Source organism: Atta colombica, unplaced genomic scaffold (assembly GCF_001594045.1).
Source record: "Atta colombica isolate Treedump-2 unplaced genomic scaffold, Acol1.0 scaffold187, whole genome shotgun sequence".
Classification (NCBI taxonomy): Eukaryota; Metazoa; Arthropoda; class Insecta; order Hymenoptera; family Formicidae; genus Atta; species Atta colombica.
Genome location: NW_017259279.1, coordinates 660592 through 685186, shown reverse-complemented (window position 1 = coordinate 685186; position 24595 = coordinate 660592). Strand labels below are relative to the sequence as shown.

The window sequence follows — 24595 nt, the reverse complement described above, 5'->3', positions numbered from 1 at the left end:
TCTTTTAAAAAGGATTATTTTGATAAATAAATCTTCTTTAAGATTATACATGTATACTACTCAAAACAATTACATGACTATTTCAGAAAATGATGACATTTAGAAATATTGGAAATTTCAAAATTTTCTCTCAGTATCCAAATTCGAGATATTAATATGAATATGTTTGTTAAAACATGCTACTTTGATTTTTCCTAATGTTTGAGTCGAACTATAGAATCGTCCGAATCTTTCCTAATTGTTGCGAGTGGTATGTTGTTAACTTCCAATTATATGTCTCGAAGCATTAATCAACCAGCTTACCGCTCTTATTACTATGCTCTTATTACTGTGAACGATATACTTTTTCTATCCGTTTTTAACCCTCAATTGATCTCTTTTATATCGCTACGTATTTTTCTCATCGTCGTGCCTGGTTAATGACTCCGCCGATCTTCCACGGCGATCGTACTGAATTTCCGCCTACGTGTTTGCTTCCCGTGTGCCCAGGTGAAAGAAAAAGGGATAATGTTGTCGTACATGTTGCCGACGGAGGACAAGCCACCGCCCGGCGAACCCAACAGCCAACAGAACAATTATCGCACGGCCAGCAAGCTGCAAAAGAGCACCGCTGTAGTGAGCACATCTCCCAGAAAATGCACAGACACGACTAGACCGATGATCGTCTCCACCAAGATCGAGGATCCAACTGGCGATCCTGTCGCCCGGCACGGTTTCCCTCGACCGGTCGAGAGCCCGAAGCACAATGGAACGACAACCACGAGGAAATCGACTCTGCACAACGCTAGCAGGGTTACTAAGGACGACAGCCTCTACAGCATCGACAGTGTAGCTAGTACCGCCGGCAGCGAACGTAAGAACAAGATTCTCAACGGCGCAAAGCACGCCAGCCTGAAAAGGTAAGTGAAGAAGATAGCTGTAACAAAAGCGATTTATTTCATATTAAGATCATCATAAACGAGAAGCCATTAGATCTTGTACACTCTATAAAAAATAAATAACGTTAAATTATTTTTTAAACAATTATAAATGAAATTCAATCGAGAAATATTCAACACAAATAAGCAAAAGTATATTCAGTTAAAGTGGATGTTAATATCTAATAACATTTTTGTGTGAATCTTATAATTTCCACACAGTTTCAAGCTTATTATTTTTTTAAATAAATTCTCTCTCTCTCTCTCTTTTTGGTATTTGTGATTATAAATATATTTTACCGTAATTACGATTATTACTATTATAATGTTATTAATAATAACTATATGTATAGTTTATCAATAAAAATATAAATGTATACACAATTGGCAATCAAAAATAACTATAATTGTTAATTATAATATGCTATACAAAAGATTGCAATTATTATAATTTAACTTATATACTACTTAACGACTAAGTTTATAGTCATTTTGGTTACTATATATATTATAACTATATATATTTATTGATATAACGTTATAGCAATAATAACCACAATTTTATGGCAACATGTAATTTTATAATCATAGAAACTAAACATTTTTTTTTAATGCAGGATTTCGTGACACTGTTGTATCTAAGAGTTATAAATAGTAATTCGATAGGTAAAATCACAAATCTTTGAAATCGAAGCACTGTTATTTTTCTTGGAAGAAATATTGAGATTAAACCGCATGTGCTCTCTTTCTCCTCCCTCCCTCCCTCCCTCCCCCCCTCTCTCTCTCTCTCTCTCTCTCTCTCTCTCTCTCTCTCTCTCTCTCTCTCTCACTCACAACAGGTTCATTGGGTTTCATATGATAAAATGTCTCTCTTTCGCGAAAAAAAAAAGAACGTCACTATATGTTGAGTCTACAGGCTGACTTTCGCAGCCCGTACGAGACTTTTGCTGGCACTTGCACGAAGGATAGGTCAGGGTCAACCTCGCCGTGACTTCGATGGATCGTCATAATGCATTGAACGAAGCCTCGCTCGGACAAGACGTACCGAGAAGACCGAGATCATCTTCTGAATGCATTTAATAATTCTGACAAAAGACACATAAGATAGTGAGAGAGATATTTCAGTATGAAACCGGTGTGAAATAATGCGAAGTAGAAAAAGGCTTGATCTCCTATCGATTGTGTATGTTCTAACGTGTCATAAATAAAGTTACGATATTATCAAAACTGTATGACTAAAATAATATTCGGAGCTGAATTAGAATAGCTAAACGGGTTCCAACGTAATAATAACAATCTTGTCGACATGATATACGTAAAAGCACAGTTTCTCGTTGTGCTGATAAAAATTTCTTTTATCTTGATAAAAATTATTTGATAAAAACTGAGAGAAATGTTTTGATACATATCATTTGATATATGACTGATAAAAATTTTCTTACTTTTTTATTAAAAAATTGTGTTATTCTAATATATATTGATTATTCTAACCGAAGTTTGTTTTATAAGAACAGAATTGAGATTTATAAGATGTTATAAGATTTTATAAGAAAGAATTGTTGTTTTGGTCAACAAAGGAGAGATATCAAAAAAAGCTGTTTTTTGGGTCTACACGGATTTAATTTATATTGAGTCAAATTGATTCTTTACATGGACTTTATATTTTCCTATAACTGTTTCACATAATGACGAATAATAGTTCTTTTTAAATATACGGTTTTAAAATCGATTTTTGTGTAATTTAAAACATGATCTCATTGTAATCGAGTTTGAATACTGTAAAAATTAAATGATTTATTCACAATTGCGCTTGAAAATTATAAGTAATAATCATTATTTAAATATTTATCCGTTTTTAAACAAATCTGTCAGTAAGTATACTATTACGTTTTTTTACAAGCAAACTAAAAAAATTCTGAGAAGTTTACTTATCTGATTTTTGGACTTATAATATGTTGAAAACTATATTAAAATAGTGAATATGTATTTTTTATGTATCCATATAAAAAATTTCATTTCTTTTAAAGCAAATGTTATTGAAACTGAAAAAGAAAAATCTTTTTAAATAAAAATCATGTGATTTTAAAAGTTTTTAAAGGAATTTTTTTTTTAGATTTGCTAAAACTCTAGTTATTATAGAAATTTAAAGAAACTGTACTTTTTTAAGGACGTGTCAATTTCATCATTTCATTCCCATGTACGGATACATATGGATATACATAATAAATATACTCTTCTGATGTTATCTAGAGTTGTCGACAAAACTGCCAAAACTTTGAAAACTTTTTCGTCCCTCGAAGGTTAGAAATTTTTTGAGGCGAAAAACTTTTTGATAGTTTTGTTAATAATTTTGGATAATACCACAAGAATTTTAACAAAAAAGTAACACTCGAAGCTACAAGTTTATGTTTGAAAAATTATTGAGAATAGAAAACGTCGTATTGTGAATAGAAAAATTTCTAACACCTGAACAATTTTTAAATGTTTTTTGACAATTTTAAATTAGGAGTTTTAGATAGCACTTAAAAAATTCTAATGATAATTATTAGGACTTTAAACATTTAAATAAATACATATTTAAAGAAATATCGTATTTTTCATACTTCATTTCGTGAAGTTAGCGCCGAAAATTTATCGGTGATTTTTTTTTTAGCAGAACTATTTTTAATTTTATTAAGGAACTCTAAAACTCTTCAGGATATATTTATAGAACTATAAAAAAAATTTATTGTTTTAGAAGATAAGATGCTAACTTCACGAAGATGAAATTGTGTTGTATTGTAACAATGAGTTTCAATTCTTTTCTTCAAGTATTTCTTAACGATAAATTCCATGATAAAGAAATTTATCTAACACACTATGCCGATTAATGCATTTTCGAGGAGCGTTTATTTAGTTCTTTATAATAATACTGGCAGCGTGTAGCTTGAATCACTCTAGAAAGAAACTGATCCGTTGCCAAATCGCTATTGCGTACTTAGGAAATACTGTTGCGTATTTAACGTTTATTTTTGCAAATGTGTATCGGCAGGTAGATACGTTTGCACATGCAGCTAGGTTTTTTGCTCATTTCTTTGAAAGATTTCAATAAACACGCATATGTATATATATTATAGATACATTAAATATTTTGTTAATATTAGAATTCTTATACATGGATATTTAAGAATCCTTGAAAAGATTAAATAATAACGTATAATAAAATAATTGTGTCACGCACGGAAAGACAAAATTAAAATGGAAGTATTTTTTATTGCTTCTTTTATTTATTCTTAGAGATTTGTAACATTTACTTCTGATATATTTTAATGTCTTTTTCATTTTTTCATTCTTAGCGATAACAATTGATTCAATTGTAGCAATAGTTTAAAGCTTAATTATTGATATTGGTTAATATTTAAAAGTAAAAAATAGTAACCTATTATTGTGTTTAAAAAAAATATACAGAGAATTTTACTATAAGAAATACAATTTTACCAATTGGACACTTGGACATTTCAATAAGAATACGCTGTATATATCATAAAGATTAAATATCTCGTTTATATTAAAATTCTTAAAATTCTGTATATTTATAATTCATAAAAATGAATAAGTAATAACGTTTAATAAAATGCACTTATGTCAAAGTAGAAGAGATTGAAATGAAAGTGTTTTCTATTGCAAACAAGAACCATAGTATTCCATAATCGATTTCAACCGAGCAGACTATACCTCTCGCTAATCGACTGCCGCTGCAGCTCGCTGCGTTCGATACTTTACGAGCCATAAGAGTAAAATTATCACGGCTCGATGCAGTAATTCTTCTGCGATCGAGCAAAAATAAACGTTTAAAAAAAATTTTTTTTTTCGATACACAGGATGTCTTTGACGATATCATTTCAACTCCGTTTATTTACAACGTCCTGAATTAATTATGAATTGTACTATCCTTGAGAAAAAATGATTGATCCAAAATGTGCGCTTCTCCATGAAATCCAGTCTTGCCATGATTTAATTATCAATTAATTTCAAATTACAATACACTACTTTAATTATTTATAGAATCTTTAATGCATACGTTGTATCAAGATGTTCAAGTTAGCATTAAATTAGAGAGTAGATCGAGTTTTTTTAAATTTTTATTCGAAATGACGATTTTAGTAAATAACAATACATTAAAAGTTTGTTTTTGTGTAATAAATCTGAAAACAACAACTTATACAGAGTCCGATATTACACTCTTTACATTCAAATCTGAAATCTAGATTTTTTTTGTTCGTGATTCATTTCGCTTCTGTAGTCAAACAATATATTTTTTGTCCTGTTAGATGATTTATATTTTTTTCGATATAAGAAGAAAAGCTAATTATCAGACATACTTTCTAAAAATAATCAGTATATATTATTACCGAAAAACAAACCAAATAGTCGCTGATTATATAGCAGTTATAAGTATAAGCGCAGTGTAAAATCAGTAAAAGTTTACTGAAAGAATTAATTAATATTAATTGTTCCAGTCTTACCAGTCTTATTAAATTACTATTAGAAACAATGACTTTAGACTGCAAAATCAGAAATGTATGCTATTTAAAACATCAGTAAATATTCCAGTAAATACCAACTAATAATAGTAATGATCTCAACATTATAATTTTCTATTCAACAATTTAATATGTACAACATACAACACATAAGTTATAGTTAACAGTTACATTGTTTACTAAAAAAATATAATATTGAAATCATACTATTATTAGTATGATAAAAAAATATAATAAATATTAATAAAATTAATAAATATTAATAAATATTAATAAAAAATACATATTAATAAAAAAATTATTATTTGACGCATAGATAATATCACATTGTAAATAATTTCTTTATTTAGCTGTTGAGCCTGGATTTTACTTTTTGTAATGGTTTGATAGTTTAATCTAATTGAAGAAGGAATCAATTTTTTCTATCTATTATCTCCTTTATATTAGAGAATTCGAACAGAAGTCAAAAGTAGAAGTCTATACTGCTATTGCAAACTTTGTATTTGGTAATTATTAAATGTAAAATTATTTTAAAAATATTCTTTTATAAATATAACATGCAATTTCTGATGTGAACAGTTGCTGAACGAATTTGTTAAGATTTGCTTTTGATTGTTTTTTACCGAAGTCATTTCCGAGAAGAGTAATGAGTAATTGTGTGCGGCATATTTACTTATATACAGGTCAATCTTGATCACGCGCGATTGTAATTCGACGCCATGGTGATCGTGAGATTTTGATTTTGATATCATCTTTGCGGTCGTCGGTTCAGTTCGTTGTGGTCACGCGATAAAAAACTGAGGTTTACAACAAGGTTTATTTTTCATGCACTGATCGATATCATATGACCTGTTTTGATGCCGAATACAAAATGTTCAAAATAAGTAAAGAATCATTTAGCTTTAAAGACGTTTTCTCAAAATGTGGAGAGAAAATATTATTCCTATTGTCTATTTATTTGTTTATACAATTCCGTTATAATTTAATTATAAATTTATCAAAGAACTTGTTTGTTTATCTATGTATTTGTTGCTTCATTAAGAATGATTACTGTTTAGAGTATCCTTTGGCTCGAGCAAAGGATCGATGGTGGAAACACTCGTTTATGAGACTCCCGTACAAGAGGAACCTGAGATCAATCACTTTCTGGATCACAACGGCCGCTTACCTCCTCCTATGATACCTGTGCCTGATACTGAGTAAGTTTTACTCTTATAAAAAAATGAATTATCGAAATTCTATTCTAAACTTCTTTTAATCTCGAATTTTAAGTATTTTAAATATTTAAAATATTTCAAAATTTAAACATAATACACAAAAAATGTATATTATGTGAAATTTTTTCTGAAGGAAAACGTATGTCTTTAATATAAGAAGCATATGGAGACATTTATTGTTACATTACACATGCAAATTTAATGCAATGAGTTTAATTTGGATCATAACAGTTTTAATTGGCGGTAAACGAAGATATCATCATCATGCCACATAGATACATACATTGAATATGTGACGCATGCATTGACTTGTTTTTCGCGAGCAATCATAACTTTAGCAACATCATAAATTAACGCCTCAAAGTTTCGATCATGAAAGCCGATTATCGCGTTAAATCGCATCCTCGAAAGCCGCATGTGCGTGACGTCAACTGGCGCACCCGCGGGCACCGAAATAGCATCCGTTTCTACGTGTGCATGCATCGAGAAGCAATGCTAGATTGCGTAGAAATCGACGTCTGTAAATATCGAATCGACTCGTCAAATCAAAGTTGCGGCGCAAAATCTCGCTGTTGCTGCATCAAATCCCCTTTGGGCTACGTCTCCATCCTCGATGAACAGATGTTTCATCGTTAGTAAGATATTGAATCAGGAGTCTGCGAGATCAAACTGTACTTTTATGCACTACTTTTATGCACTAAAACTGATTTATCAATCAAGAATGAATTAGCCAACGATTTCCATTTTTCCACAAGGAATTTTTTAGAAATATTCGCAAAAGCTAATAAGGTAAAAAAAAATATAATTTGTAAATAAGTTACCTTTCTCACTTTTTTACAAAATGTATTTTTCAAATTTATTATCTCAAAAATGTATTATTCCAAAATGTATTGTTACAAAATATATTATTACAAAACAAAATGTAAAATATATTCTATTATAATTACACCCGTGATATCAAAATTAATACAAGAATAAAATAAAAGTTAACAAATTAAAAATATAAAAGATAAATGCACTTATATAATGTGAACTCGTTCAAAAATGTCGCTGACATTCTGCATTCCGTTATTCACTGCAAGTAACCTTGAAAACCTATAGTTCACGGTACATATTGTTATATTATTACTAGATTTTCAATATTTACAATGAATAACGGAACCTAGTTACAATCTTAGAGTGTATCAAGTGATTTCCCGTTCCGCTAAGGCGCTCGCAATGTCGACCGGTCATGTTCATCGTCATTTATACGTTGCGCCTTAACGCGAATAGTAGTCATTGTTACTTCGTAAATATGGAATTGTAAAGAGAGTAAAGATTTTTACAGAAATTAACGCACGAGTTTGAGTTACACAAGCACCCATTATTCCTATAATTGCAAGACCGTAAGGACACGAGTCAATAAGAAAACAGCGTTCCACATAACGCAACAGACGTGACATGCACCTTTCTTTAACAATAGAAAAGTATAATAAAAATATAAAAAAGCAAAAACGAAACTATTATCCTGCTACGTCTTCGTCATAGTTCTGGATAACGCTAAGAGTAGGAATTTTTTAAAATTATCTTTTATTTGTCTCTTTGCAATTTCGCACTAATCTATGCGAGCAAATTTCAGTGTAGAGGCGCTTAAAACAGTCATAACAGCTCCGATTATATCGTTATAATTATACATAGTTATAATTATACATTACAACGCAAAAGTAAAACGTGCATAATTTAAAAACATTACGTATATATGAGAATGCAATATTATTTAATTACACATTACGCAATATTTTATCATATATATTTATAACAATAAAAATTTTATTGTATTGTACACGGTAAGATATATAGGTAAAATTCATTGAGCAATATTAATATTTCACAAAAGATAGTTTTACATTTACGCTTAATAACATTCTTTTGATTCGCTACTCTCGAAAATCTCGAAAATCCTAATCTTAATTTAAAATTTTACTTTAAATTTTGATGCATATTTGCACAATTACATCCGAGTGTAATTTTCGCTAAATCTAATCCTTACTATAAATTCATCAAACTTGTCTGTTGCACTTTTTTGCGTTACTTTTGGTTATATCGACAATTTATATTTCACAAATACTTTTGAAGACGCTCTATGATGCGCTTATGTAGCGGCCGTAACTCGTCTGAGACATTTCATTTTTCCGATCGCGAGCAGTGACGGAGATGATATTTTAGATATTACAGATATTCTTGGCGCACGAGCATCGTCGTTTAACCGGATCAAACGAGATAAGTAGCCGGCCATTAGGAAAGATACACAAGAACGGAAGGTATGGAGGTAATTTCCAAGATGCGGCACGTTGTCTCCCGGGAATGTCATGGTATTGTATGCATAAGGATAACTTTGACCGTTTCATTATACTGAGACGTTCCTTCTTTGCGCACCGACAGAAATTCCAGAGATTCGCGATGTTTCCCGTTATATTTCAAGCATACGAGAAACATGAAGTCTCGTGTTCAAACATGAGTAACGATTATATGTCTTAGTGCTGGATTTGCAGAATAAATTCAACTTTCGGAAGAATTAGAATTTAAAGAAGAAATATCTTAATTTTGTAGACAAACACTAAATTCATAATGTCAAATTACATCCAATTTGAGTTATTTTTAATTATTTTTATAGATAGCCACCACTTTTATTATATCATTAATTTAACTAAATCAATAGAGTTAAACTCAAGAATACATATTAATTTGATTAAAATTTAATTTAGTATTTATTAAATGCATACATTAATATAAACATCTATTAATGTATGCATTTAGTAAATAATAAATTAAATTTTAGCCAAATTTAATATTTTCTTGAGTTAAATTGTTTAACTGTTTTGAAACTAATCACAGAAATAAATTAATTTATTATTAGTATTGACATACTTATAAGGTAAAAATAATAAAATGTTATTTAAGGGATGGATTAAACTACATTAAATCATTAGGGATTAAATTAAAGATGTTAAAAAGTAAGATTTAGAAACGCGTATTTATCTTTATTAGGATATTTTAATCTCTCTGGTGCGCACAATTAAAGGATTCATTGGTAACAATTCGCCAAGAAAATTTGTATTTCGCGACTTTTATCGTTCTGTATAATATCAATATTACGTGGCGATAAGATTACGAGATGATTAAGAATATTTTGAGAAAGAGACGGCAGTTTGATAATCGCGGTTGCTCGATTACATCAATTGTACAAATCACGAGTCTGCTTTTTCCAACGAGGTACGAAAAGTGCAAAGTGCTAAAATCAGCCGTGAACGGCGTAGCTAGCTTTTTTAGTGGACTCCCTCTCGCGTCGATGAGATCATCGCAATTCTTTATTCGTATACGGTTACATATACCGAGGGTTTTGTAATCACGTACGTGATTCTCATATTCAAACGTGCAAGGCCCCCGTTAGCAAATCGTACAGCTCGCGCGGTCAGTATCTTGCCATTGAATAATGCAGCGAACATGCTTTAGCCCTTTAGCCTTTTAGTTCCCCCACGTGATGTTTATTTGCCTGACGTACGTTGCTCGGTGGGTTCAAGTTTTGGAAACCAAGCTTTTCGATTTCAATATCATTGTATGCAAACATCTCATGACGACTATAATTTATAATATCGCAGGAATACTTAACACGTTGTTTGTACAATGAGATTTGTATATTTTACATTTTGCGTATGTTATAATAAAATTTTCATTATCATGAACTAATGATAAAATGAATGATAAAATATTGTGTAATACGATCAAATAAGACTATATAGAGTCTTATAAAGTTATAGAGAGTATTATAGAGAGTATTATAGAGAATTTTTTTCTTAAAATTTATCTAAAAATCATGCTAATTGTAGAACAATATGGTATTTTAAAACATTTTATAACAATAATTTATTAATGATTTATTAATATCTGTCACAGTAAAATATAAAATAGGTTTGTTTAAATTTTATTGAAATAAATTTCAATAATTATAAAATGTTAAGCAATTTATGTATGATTCTTATTGTTTTAAATATAAATGCCAAATAGGAAGAGAGAGATGAACATAAAGAATCTTATATATAAATATTACAATACTTCATGATATTTTTAATCTGATTTTTATGTTCAATGTTTATTACGTTCTTTTTCTTAAAATATTTTACTTAGTCACTTATCTGCGAAGTAGCACTGCCACTCGTCGGAGTTCTATTTTTTGCAAATAAATCCATACAGAATATAACAAAAGGCGCAGCATTATGAGATCTTTCATTGATGTTCTAATAAAATGTTTCTTTAAATACGAATTTTAAGGATAAATTGGATTCTAAGACGAAAATAAATGAGAGATATATTTTGACAGTACAATTTTAGTTTTGTACACAATATTATTTTATATAGTTTATAAAATAATTTTATTTTACGTATGTAGTTTATAAATGCCTGTGTTTCCAAAATTTCTATCATTGTCGACATCATTATCGATAATACTCATAAATTGCCAAATTGTCTAAAATTGTTCATTATTAAACATAATAAAATTAGTAGCTAACTTTGCGATAAAATATAACGAACTTTTCTTCGTCTTCATGGATAATATGATATGAGAATAGTTTACTGCACTATTTTTACAATTTTCCCACAATTTTCCTACTTCTTGGATAAACGATGATTATTTTCATACTTGTTAGGATCTTTGTTAGGATCTCTAACAAAGGATTTTCAAAGATTAGTTTAGATTTCCATCGCGAGGCAGAATTTAATCAATCATATTTAAAAGTACACTTTAGATGCAGATCTGAAAATAATTTTGTTGGACCATCAAATAGACAATCAGTAATTATGTAAGACATCATAAGATGTATAAGCTAGTTGTTAGAATGTTAAAATTTTTTCCAATATTGCTCATCATGTTTGAGTGTCCCATGATTAGTTTGAAATACATAATTAAAATACATAATTCAAAATACATTCAAAATACATAATTATTCAAAATACATAATTATTTTTAGATCTGTATCTCTAGTCTAATTCTTATATATTTTAAACAAATCACTTGTTCCATGTTGAAGAGATAGAAAGAAAGAAGAGATAAAAATATTTTTTATATTTTCATTAAATCATCAGGAAAAAGCACTTTCCTTTCTAAAGTATATGGTATGTCCCTCTTGGAGCATTATTCTTTTATCTTCTTTTTTTCTTCTTTTTTGATTTTTTCATTTTGGATTGCATTCTTTCTGGATTCTCCTTTTTTTAGAGCAAATGTCTCTGCATTTATCGGAATGTGTTTTTCTGAAAATTGAAATCGAAATATTATGCATCGTGTGTTTTGTTGCATGAAATCTTAGAATATAAATGAAAGAAGAATTGTTTATCATCCATGTATCAAGCCTGAAGCCAACATAGAGAATCCCAAATGTTCACATTGCGCATGCGCAGAACATGCGCAGAACGTGTGAATTGTACGTTGTACAGTTGTTTAATGTTTCTCATACATTGACAACAGACTAGAATGAAGTGGAACGGGGGAATACGAGCTGAATGGCACATGCGCATTACAATCAATTTGGATTCTATAGCTTTCTCTCTCGCACAGATGTTTGCTTCAATAAAGCTCTAGATATATCAAAGTAGCGCGAAGGTCCTTCATCTTTGACCTAATAACCATATCATATTAAAAAAATTCTTATAATAATACTAAGCGCTTATTGGAGTACAGTCAACCAGTTCAAAAGTGACGGTTGAAATAGCCAATAGAAAAGTTATTAGCATTTCTTCTCAAATAAAAGAATTGCGCTAATTTGGTATCTTTGGGCTTCATGTTCAGCACTCCATTTATTTTTCCTCTTCCATTTATATATGTTCTAAGTATGAGACACTTGCAGTTTGCAAGATCGATTCGAATGCGAAGGATCTCATGGGTATGACGATAGATGCCGACACTCACCAGAGTTTCACGTACTATGGAATTGGAGCCGTGAAGGGAATGGAAGCGCCTGCGTGGCGTTTTCTGTACCGCACCGCACCGCGCCGCGCCACAACATTCGAATGCGTTCTGAGTGTATTAGTGGCACACACACACACGCGCGCGCGCGCGCGCGCGCGCACATACATTTAGCGCCGCGAGGTAGTTCGCCGCCCGCGCTTCCTTTTCTTCCTACCTCTCTCACAGGGTGAGACCCTTGCGTTCCGCTCGCATTCTCTTCAGTGCACGTCGTTGTCGGTGCGTGTACGCGGCATACGCGCGTCTATGTGTCCTCTCTCTTTCTTTCTTTCCCTCTCCGGCCTTCCCTCTTTTCCTGTTGTCGATCATTGAGCCAGGATAAGCAAGAGGAGCGCGAGAGTCGGAGCGGAGAGGCAGGCACTAGGCAGACGAGACGTGTTCAGTACGCCCGCGGCCCTCTCTCGACGTGTACGGAGTCGCGTCGTCGGTCGAGTTACCCACGGCGACGCCGACGTCGATCCTTCTTGGGAGGAGCATCGACTGGAAGAGAGAGAGAGAGAGAGAGAGAGAGATCGATCGTCCAGGTCCATGGATTAGAAGTGTGCGCGTGCGATATCCAGGTAATAACGAGGTGGCGTTCCCCGGTGACAGAATACGCGCCCTTCGACTCGGAGCTGCTCCGATCGCGGCTCCATTTCGTACGATCCAGGGATCGAAACGCTCGATTCTTCGATCGCGCTCCAATTTATCGCAAACGTCGCTCTCGATTCTTTTTCTTCCTTTTGTTTGCCGGTGCGGGATATCCGGAAAGGTGCGTATACGCCCAGTGAGGGAGAGCTCGTTCCCTCGAGCAGGTTTGAGGCACGACGGAATTTACGTGCATAAATTTTATTCCGTTGTAAACCGCATGCCTTCTTTCACGTACGAATCTTTTGAATGTTTAAGTATCCTCTTTCCTAAATTTTCTTCCGTAGATAATCTGATAGGAAATCAGTTTCGAATTCTTCTTATTAATTGTTAGTATCGTAATTTTGACATATAATTGGGCTTTATTTTGAAGTTCTATATTTTAAAGTATACATGAAGTTTAAGAGAAATTAGATGGAATTCAAAAGAAATGGCCAAATATTTAAAAACATATGTTAATTCCAAAGACAAAGTTCATATCTGCTATTAAGTTTGTACTTTCTTCCACTTTTTTGTTCAATGCTGTCATATATAAGTAGACACGTTCAGCACATCTGGGATCTCCTCTTTTGCCTATTGTAGCAGAATGATTTTGCAAGATCTTAAGCAAAAGGCTTTGAAAAAAACAAAAAACAAAGATTCAGGCAAATGAGAGTATAAACGCGATAATTAGAGTGTTATTAATATTAAAATATGATTTTTAGTGTTTGTTCTTCTTATACATCAGGTTCGTATATTTTAGCTCAGCGACTAAGTATTTATAATTTAATTAGAAAACATCTTTTCCTTCAATATGTACAGCCATTAAAGGATTGACAGATAGAAAAAGCTTTGAATATGATTGCTTTAGATTCACTGTTATATTTCCGTTACGTAGATGCCATAATTGTGACGGCATCCTTTGAGAAAATTTCTCTCATTTTTTAAATACTTTTAATAGTTTATATAATCGTCTTCAATTCACTACAGAATATGGAAAGAATCGCAGTATAAGTTTTTTAAATCTTTTTTTTGCTAAAGATAGAAGATAATTTAGATAATTGTGAATTAGTTCCAAAAGAAACGTATATAATTTTTCATTATAATTTTTCACGACTAAAGGGGACTGAGTGAAGTTCGAAACATTCTGTGAATCTTATGTCACTCACAACGTAAATAAATTTACATTATTAATCACTTAATTGACTCGTTTAAAGATTTTTTTTATCTTGGTTTAATTTCTTAGCTGCTTTGCATAAATATAAGCGAATATTTATATACTTTTGAAAATTATTGTTAAATGAAAATTTTTTTGCGAAAAAATTATATAATTTGATTATATTTGAATCAATTGACAAATAATTATTTGTCCCATATAGTAAAAGGCTAATGTTAAAGAAATAAATTTAGCTCGTTTTACCTTTGAAAAAAAAGATCTGATAAGGTTCGTTGAACTTTCCACCTCTTCGGATATTACTAGCGTTCGCTATCTGAACTATCTGAAATATGCATTGTCTACAAGATTTATGGATGAGGACAGTTTACATAGTGTACACGTATACGCAATCACTAATTGACGTTTGCAACATCACTTGCTTGCATTAATAAAATCGCGATGTAAGATATTGCAAATCCAAAGTCACGTCATTATATAGAAATCGTCTAACTTGTCATGTAGTTTTGAAGTTACTAAGATTACTTATATTTTTCAAGACTATTAATATTGAAATATATCTATAAGACTATTAATATTAAAATTGAATTCTATCTTAGATCTATTGTATAAGAAAGAAATTCATAATTCAGAATGTGTAATTCCAACTTAAATAATTTCTGTGATAAATTGTCTATCAGGTGTTGAAAATCTACAATCTACAGTAGAACGATTTGTAACTAGAAGTTCAAGAAAGTTAATGTTATTAAGGACAATTTTCTTATTTAATTTCGTGATAAGCAGCATTTATGGATTCGCTCTGTATATTCGTCTTCTTGATCAAGTGCCGGCGAAAGGTCGCGTTACCGTCGATCGAATCGTGTCGCCGGTATGTCTGTTCCTAATAGCGGACTCCCATCGATCTGGCGGGAAGATAGCGAAAGGGACAGGCAACCGATGTTATCCATAGGGGTGAACGAGGATGGAAAGTACCGGTGGTGAATAAGCAATGGCCCTCGAACTCACAGAGCGCTCGTAGGCTGAAATGAAATTCGAGAAAAGTATGTGTGATTTAAATATTGTGATTGTGATTGAAATAAGCAAAAGATAATCACGTCTCGTGATTTTTCTCCGGGACATCCTAAACGTCGTCGATCTCTCTTTAATTGTAACAGAATTAGAGTTAAGATTTTGTCACGAATCCGCCATCCGCAGAATCGACAATAGTTACTGTGTCAACAATAGAAAACGGCGAGAGATCGATATGAGAACGCGCTGCAAGTATCCAATAGCCTTCTTCGCGCTTCGACGGTATCAGTGCCGTGACTGTCGATGAAAAGACACACGGAAAAAGACAAAGAAGATTTCTTCCCGTCACTATAGTAATAGACTATCTTGCTCCATTGCAGCCATTCTCTTTCCCATTCTTCTGGAAACATCATGCCCCACGCGCGCAGAAAAAATAGACTTGCCTTTAACTGAAAAACTGACCTTTCTTCTTTTTTAATAACTCAATCTTTAGGACCTTCTAATGATCGTTCGTGTGTCGACTGGATCGTCTTTAAAGTGCTTTGCATTCAGCATAAATAAATGCGGCGATTTTATTTTCATCTTATGTCTTTCATAGTAGTGATTTTAGGCCATTTATCTTATGTATATCTGTTTCACATTTCGAATATGTAAAAATATTGCGAAAAAATTTTGTTATCTCTAGTAGTTTTCTTAAAGAATAATCAACGGAGTTAAGAGAATTCTAAAGTTCAAATTCAATAGGATTTACGCACATACAATTTAAAATGCATCATCGATACATCACTACTGTTATCAATATCGCACGCACATGTATACACAAATTTTCTAAAGCATTGATCTTTCATATTAGGTATCTAACAATAAAATAGTCAATTTAACTTGTGATATTACTACGGTAATTTAGTAAAGTTTGCGTTTCAAAACTCATTTCGGCACTCAGTTTAAAGAACTACATATATACGTAGTATATAAATTCATAGAATTATACAAGCACTTAAAATCCAACTAGATCGTTAAAGGCATTTATTTTTATTGATTGTGTTCTCATATGTCAGATGAGATTTAATATCTAACAATAAGCCTAATTCTAAAAATTCAACATTGTTTTCAAAATTTATTTTATACGTACAAAGTGTAAAATTTGTATATAAAATATCGTTTTACTTTAATTGTACACAAGAATTTTTAAATCTATAAGGGCAGTTAGAAGAACTTATATAATAACTTAATTAAATTAGAAAAAAAAAATATAACTTAGTTAACTGAAAGGACAGTTTATATTGCACAATTAACAATTTCGCTTAGAATTTTAAGAGTGAATTTGACACGATATGTTTACTAATTCTGTAACATATTGAACTCTCTTTTATCGATTTTTGCTAAATACGATTTTTATTAAAAATTTTCACATTTTACACAAGTGTGTCTGCGTCTATATTTAGAGCAGCAGCGTGTCATTTTGCAACCTTGCGGCGAGCAGCTTGACATTTATTAATTTCAAGTGTCGCGATAGAATACACTTCTTTCTCGAAGAGCGAATATATGATATAATTAGCAACAAAAATATCTATACATGAATATAAATTCTTATGGAGGATCATATTATATCAATTTCTGCTCTACGATTTCTTGAATTAGTGTCCCTTCAATTAAAATTAAAACTTATATTTCAATTCTATAATTTTTAATGACAGTTTGATATCGTTATATTGCCGTTGCGCAGCTTTTTTACTATATGTATTAATACTTGCGCAACGATAATATATAACAATATTGTCACTAAGAATCATGTCATTAAGAATCGGGCATCTGCTTAAATCTCATTAACGATATTAACGATATTTATATGTACACTCATAATAAGAAAAAAAATTGTTGTCTCAAAAAAATATTAATTGATACAACTAAATGTAGCGGTCATGAGCTGTCAAACAAATATTTGTTAATTTAAACAAATATAATAAGATTTTAAATTACGAGATTTTGTTAACCTAAATATAAATACTTGAACTAAATAATAACTACGAACTAAATATATTTAGTAAAGTTAACAACTTTTTTCAGTGTACCAACTCTCTAAAATGATCAAGCGAATGAATTACTATAAAAATGAAAAAAATTGATATAATAATTCTTTATACGGATGATAATTATGTTCTTTATACGAATGATAATTATGTCCTATTTATATTGATGAACATAAAACTAAATATTCATCAGTATAAAAGACATAGTATTGAAAAGTGAAAAAAATTCAGAATTCTCTATACATATCATATTAATCTAAACAAAATAGAAACAGTCAATAATATCCGTTCGATTCTTCTAATATTAAAAGTGTTAACTTTCAATATTAAAAGAATATTCAGCGCTGTGAAATTTTAACATCTTTGATTTGTGGTCCGGTTTTTAATATGCGTATCCAGTCTTGAATAAATAGATATACAGTCTTTGAATTTTCCTGATCATTACAAAAATTGATAGGCGAATTATCGCAATGTATCATCCAGAATAGCGCCGGGAAAAATAACGTATCGTATAAAATCTGATCGTGAGCGTGGCGTCGGATGATTAGGATGATGTCACGAGTTGTCAAGGCTTGAATCATTCTTGCAAGGTATTTAACTACCCGATGACGTCAGACACGTCAGGCGTCAATGACGCTGTCAGGCGTCAATGCGTAAATAACAATAGTATGTGTCTGTGTATAGAGTATGCAAACTATTTTTACAGATAAATAAATTACTTACGCAATGGCTTACTTTATTTCAACGTAAAGCGAGAATTTAATTTTCAAGAATCTTCAGTTACACAAGATGTGCTTCAAGTTGTTCCGATGAAAGATAATAAAAATTCTTTTTAGAAAAAGTAAAAAATTCATCTCCTGAGAGATATAACGTAAGAAACAATCGTTATCGCGACACGCAAGATCGATTCTACGGTCGATGAACCGATAGTTCCCGTCGGGAACCGATTCCGAGCATCGTCCAGCTCGTGTTTTCGTTTTCCTCTCGACACCGCTGCTTGATCCCCGTTGACTCGTTTTGGTCGATTACGCAACCGACAGGATATTGCACAAGATCATGACTCCCTCAATACATGTTTCGACGAGGCTTCGGCGCGATCGTTTATACCTTTTTCGGAGAATTGGCAATTCTTATTCGTGAGTGGATTACTTTCGTGACCTATATTAAGGCAAGCGTCTGAATATCAAAGAATATACGAGTCCACGCTTTGATAAATATAAGGATACATTCGACTAAAATGCAATTGAAGATATTTCTAAATATTAATTCAAGATATTAATTGAGGATATTTTTAACGTAACGGAAACGGATAAAATGTCGTTTAATTTCTCAGTTATTCAATTAATAATGTCCAAACACTCATAGAGATGCTCTGAATATAAGTGCTTGGCATCGCACATTCGACGTGCCTCGACATAAATTGCAGTATCACAAGTATGCATCCATCAAAGTGAATAAATTCGAGCCTCGAGTAGTGAGGAGAAGTGAATAAAGATTAACCTATTAAAGCATCCAGTAGTTTATCGAGCATGCGTGCGCGCGAAAGTGCCATGGTGGCCTATTTATCGTGAAAAATAAATACTGGTTTAATTGTATTCGTAGTTGAACGCAATTTTTATCGGCGAATGACTCATCATATTGCGCTCGAAATACTCGTGTCGGAATTTTATCGTGCAAATGACGAGCGATAATACAGACGACGAGCTACCGCTCGCGATATGAATTTGCGTGCGATACGAACTCATCGGTAAAATATTCTTATGGTTTTTATTAGAAGAATTAAAATTGTTACTACATGTATAACGATATCACATCGACAGATTTAATTTATTTTAGCAAAGTAGAGAAAAGTTGCTGAATGGTATCATTTTAAATATTTTTTATTACATTTTCCATTTCGTATTGATTTGTGCAATGAAGCTTGGAAATTGTAGCTTTATGTTTTAGACATCTATTATTACATGTTTAACTTTTAAAATTGATTTGTTATAATCTGGAATATTATAAAAGTATTGTACGCTGATTGTGAGACACCCTGTATATTGTGTATCTGTATGCGTGCATGTATGTGTAGTTTATAACAAAATAAAAATATTAAAAAATCTAGGTAAAAATATACCGAAGGGGGCTCTACTCCAATGATCTTTACACATGTTATCAAAATTACGTGACAATATTGTGTCAAAATTAAAATCATCGGAAGGAGATTCCTTTTTGGTATATTTACCAAAATCTATTTACCTCGATTTTAAAAACACGGATGCCAGTCAGGATCTGAGAGACCACAATTTTATATTAATACACCACACACAATTAAAATTTGCATTATACAGGTCCTGACCTCCGACAAGTTTTATTAGTCGATCGTTATCCGCTAAAAAATTATTAATAAATATATTATTTAATAATTTTTATTAAAGCAACATAATTTTTAAACAAAAAAATATATATTTCACTATATTTTACATATATGCTATATAATTTACATAATGCTGTTCTTTTTTTATGTCAAAACGGAATAAAGGAGATATTTCACGCGAAGCGAGATCCATTTCATCTCTCCTCCCTCTGCCTAGGGAAAAGTCATTCGCCTCTGGGGATATTCTAGTGGAAAGTCGAACGCCTCTAAACAGGGAGAAAAGGGGATAGACCTTGCTTTACGTGAAAAGTTGAACGTCCCTTGGCAAAGGGGAGGTGGTGTGGTGGACCTCGCTTCCGTGAAAAGTCGGATCTCTACCTAAATATACTGTATCTATATATACCTATGTACATATGATGTACAAATTATTAGCGAATTCGATTGGACGCATTCAGTACGCACTGGTGTACATTAAAACCATTGTATACAGGTTGATATAAAAATGTGTATTTAATATAAAAAACAGATAGAAAGACAGAAAAACAGATTAAATCGCCAAATCTTCTATTCATTTTATTATATTGTTAGGAAAAATGTGTATTTTATAATTCGAAATATTTGCATTTCACTTTTACACTAAAATAAAATCAGTACAACGGTTTAATATGGATCTAATGTATACTAGTGCGCTCAACCGAATTCGCTATACGATCTTTAACATTAAAAGTTAGTCAAATTTACATATATTAAAATATGTATTATATTTACGGACATATTTTTCTTATTAATTAATTTATCCTATATCCTTATATACGCATACATTACCTATAATTTAAACTCTTACAAAATTAATTAGAAAGAATCAGACTGTTAAATCTACAAAATTTATTTTAAATCGTATAAAAAGAGACTCCTGAAAGACTCCTTAATTAATCTTTTAATACAATTTAATGGAAATTGAGAAAATTTGTTTAACACTCAATATGTTAATCGTTACCTTCTAGCCAATCGGATTAGATGCTTTGTACGTGAGAATCATACGTATGCGTGCATAAGAGACGTTTTCAAGGGAGGGTGCTGCACGCTCCTAGGGGGTAGGACACGCGAGGAGGCGTGGCGATAAAAGCGGAAGTTAAATCGTTAAATTTCGCTTAGTTTTTTTCCATGAGTTTCGCAAGGCTAGCCTCGTGGAAAAATTTATTCGAGACCTGCCGATTTTCCAAATATAAATATTATTTTTTAACATCTTTGCAGTGTAGTAATTATTAAAAATACTATTTTGTTTAAAGTATCTGTATTTACATAATTAATATAAGAAAAATATAAGATAATAATAAAGAGAAATAAAAAATATAAGATAATGTAAGAAAAATAAAAAAAAACACATTTTACTAATTATAACGCTCGATTATAAATACATATAACACATATCTCTCTTTTATCTTTATATTAATACATATGCTTCTTTTAATTTCAGCGAAGGTAGAGAAAAAGTACGTGTCTCGTTGTTAGGTCCACAACCATCGCCGGCGACGCCAGGTGTTCTCTTGCTAGAGCCGATCACGCATTCGACAGGACTCCCAATAAACATGGCCAACAATCCCACGGAACTTCTGACTACGCACACTGAGCACACCACACCTGCCTACCACACGCAAATCAGGTAAGACAAAATCTAGTCTTACAAATAAAAACTTAATCAATTGTCAGAGATTATGAGATAAATTAGAACATCGCCAAATATTGAAGAAATTCCAATTAAGAATCATTTTGAAAAGAAATGTGCCCCTAATGAGCTTTCTTCATGAACGCAAAACTTACGAAATTATTGGAAAGTAAATTAAACATCAGAACAGAGAAGAGACGTTCGAAAATCATTGAAGATGGCAAACATCACCTCCAGAAAGGATATCTTAATTGTTCGTCTCGTTGCGATGAATTTTTTGATGATTTTTATCATCTTTAGAGGCATTATTTTGTCGTGAATAAAAAAAATCTTAAAATGATTAGATAATAAAGGAATAAAAAGGAGAGCAAAAATTATGAGAAATGAGAGACACTATCTCCAGAATAATTAGCCTCCCATGCACGATTCGCGACCCTTGATGATCTTAATGGGCCGGAAGTGACGTTCTTTTCTCTCTCGGCTCCACCATGCCCCTCTATGTCTCTATCGACGTACTACCGCACTACCGAACTGTTTACGATGATTCTCCGTGGTTACTGCCTGCTCGTGATACAGTGTAACTATTACGCATTAAAACTGTCTCTACCGCTGTCGACATTATGCCGTCTGGCCCGCACATATTACATGCAAATTCCGATTTCCTTTTGTTAAAAAAGAGATAATATATGAGGTAAACAATAGGTAAAGATGGTGAGCACCTATATTTAATAGGTGTTCACACCATATTAAATATAAATTCTAATTAATTAAACATGTATACATGTTTAATTATATTTGTATGTAACACATATATACAATACTGATATACATATAATTTTCACCCAAAGTTATTAAATTTTCTTACAAACTTTGTAAAATCTTCAGAGTAATTCAGAATCACATAATATCAATATCTTTTTCAAATAATTCGGATATTGTGATAAAAATTATATTTATTCCAAAATTTCGTTATCCTATGTGGATGTTATCTCTTGCGTTTATTCTTTGCAGTATCTTAGCGAATCCTCATTCAGTTCTTATGTAATTCACTGAAATGGACGCTGAAATGAAAGAGGAAGAAGCGTCAAAAGAATCAGTCGAATTACTATTCTGTTGTCGATTTAAACTTTTCTCCTATGCAACTCTAAGACCGCTATTTTATTTGTACATTTTTGTTGTACGACAAATTTTTCAAGCCTGTTGATTGGCTATAGGGGATAGAAAATCCTCTCGCACATGTTGTTGTATGATAAAAATGCATAAAATAGCATCTAATATCTTGACACTCGATTGATTGCCGCACGGTTCTACAGCATTATATTTATAAAAAAATTAGCAAATAAAGAGCATTACATTTTTTACCTGCAGCGAATTTGATTTGCGATGGAAGATTCAAGTTAATAGGAGTATAATAAACGTTATTACTCAGTAGAATGTTACGTAAAATCGTGCATATGTCGTACGAAGTCTCTAATTGCTAATGCAAGCGAACATACGTCGTGTTTGCAACGAAACCTATCTACATGAAATCATCGTATGTGTAAAATTCCTCAACGAATCTGTAATTTATATAATTATAGATTTATTGAGGAATTTGTGTATTCATATAATTCACAATACTGCAATCATACAAAAATTGATTTAATTAAATTGAAATTTACATTTGCAAAATTTTTATATATATTCCAGCGAATACTTTTGTGTTTATAGAAATTAATGAAAAAAATTAGTTTTATACAAAATTTTTCGTTAAATATCTAAAAATTTTAAGAATTTAATAGAATTTTTACTTCTTTTCTTTGCATGACAGAGATTGACCGATATTCATATAAGCTATTCGTATAAGTTTTATTGGACATTTTCATCATACGATTTCAATAATATAACAAGTTTAGGTATCGAAACTTTAAAAGTCGAGAAAATATAAAGAAAAACTTGGATCGGAAAAGCTCCGATTTTGAATTTTCGTCGAGAAATCTGTAGACGAGAAGAATACCTTCCAAATCCATACCTTCAATACCAGTACATCCAGAATGCATCCTTCCACTCACCCTATCCACCAACGTTACTATTACCCAATTCTCACTTATACATCGCAGTTTCTTCATCCATTCATACACACGCCTTATATCCTCGCGGTGCATATAATCGGTCCGAGCTCAAGTTAGTTCTCCACCGCCGCCATCGCCACCATCATCACCTCCACCACCACTACCGCCAGAGCACCACCAGTACCACCACCATCTCAATGCACTAGCTTCGCCAAATCGCTGATACCAACGCAGCAGCGCCCGGTACCGGCACTCCGTTCCTGATGCGCGCAAGTACCGAAGAGAAGGGAGCAAGAAAGAAGATGAGGGGCGCGAGAACGGAGGACGGCAGAGATCGATATAGCGTGGGTGGATGTGCAGAGGTGCGGTGAGGCCGCTGCCGCCAGTCGTGCTGTCGGCTGCATCGACGGACATTCGCGCGCGCACTGTTTTTCTCTCTCTCTCTCTCGCTCTCTCTCTCCATCTTTGTAGTATTCCCTTCTCGTTGATCAGTCTCTTTTCCTCCTCCATCCTGTATCTCCTTCATTCTCTTGTGCCTTTTTCTCCCTTTCTAGCCCTTCGTGTTATCCCGCATGTCATCGAATGCAGCCGATCGCGAGCAACGTCGATCCTCAGGATCGCATCCCCGATGATACAGTGATAACGCGATCACAACAGTGTGAGATATAAGGCCGATGATATGGCACAGTGAACAGTGCGGTGATTCCTGCGTGTGGATCTCTATTGATTGGGATTAATTCCCCGGTCAGGCTCAACGAGTGAGTCAGAAGGATAAATCAAGATCCATCTCTCGATCGTTTAATTTTTGAAATCTGTGTTCTTCTCTTTCTCTCCCCCCCTCCCCTCCCCTTCTCTCTCTCTCTCTCTCTCTCTCTCTCTCTCTCTCTCTCTCTCTTTTTATTCAACACGTGCGTGGGCGAGGATGCGTGTCACGCGCGATTTTTCTCGGGGCTACGCTGGGAAAATTTACTGTAACTTGTTGTAATCCTCTAATGACCACACGATCTGACCGCAATCTGTGACGCAAAACGCGCGACACGACCTCG

The 24595-nt window shown here is 32.5% G+C and overlaps 1 protein-coding gene and 1 long non-coding RNA gene across 4 annotated transcripts in view; one reads left to right on the top strand and one right to left on the bottom strand.

Moving 5' to 3' along the window:
- LOC108686622 overlaps nucleotides 1-24595 on the top strand; it is a 75710-nt gene that overhangs the window by 33670 nt on the left and 17445 nt on the right. For all 3 annotated transcript variants that reach the window (XM_018192034.1, XM_018192035.1, XM_018192036.1), the window contains 3 exons: nucleotides 490-899; nucleotides 6499-6639; nucleotides 21310-21495. In XM_018192034.1, coding sequence (XP_018047523.1) covers nucleotides 508-899; nucleotides 6499-6639; nucleotides 21310-21495 — 719 coding nt within the window. In that variant the 5' untranslated portion in view covers nucleotides 490-507. The remainder of the gene's footprint in view (nucleotides 1-489; nucleotides 900-6498; nucleotides 6640-21309; nucleotides 21496-24595) is intronic.
- LOC108686624 lies at nucleotides 11866-12880 on the bottom strand. Its single transcript, XR_001931711.1, has 2 exons — nucleotides 12599-12880; nucleotides 11866-11943 (listed from the first exon to the last, which is right to left on the bottom strand). It is a non-coding gene; the product is annotated as an uncharacterized LOC108686624 (long non-coding RNA).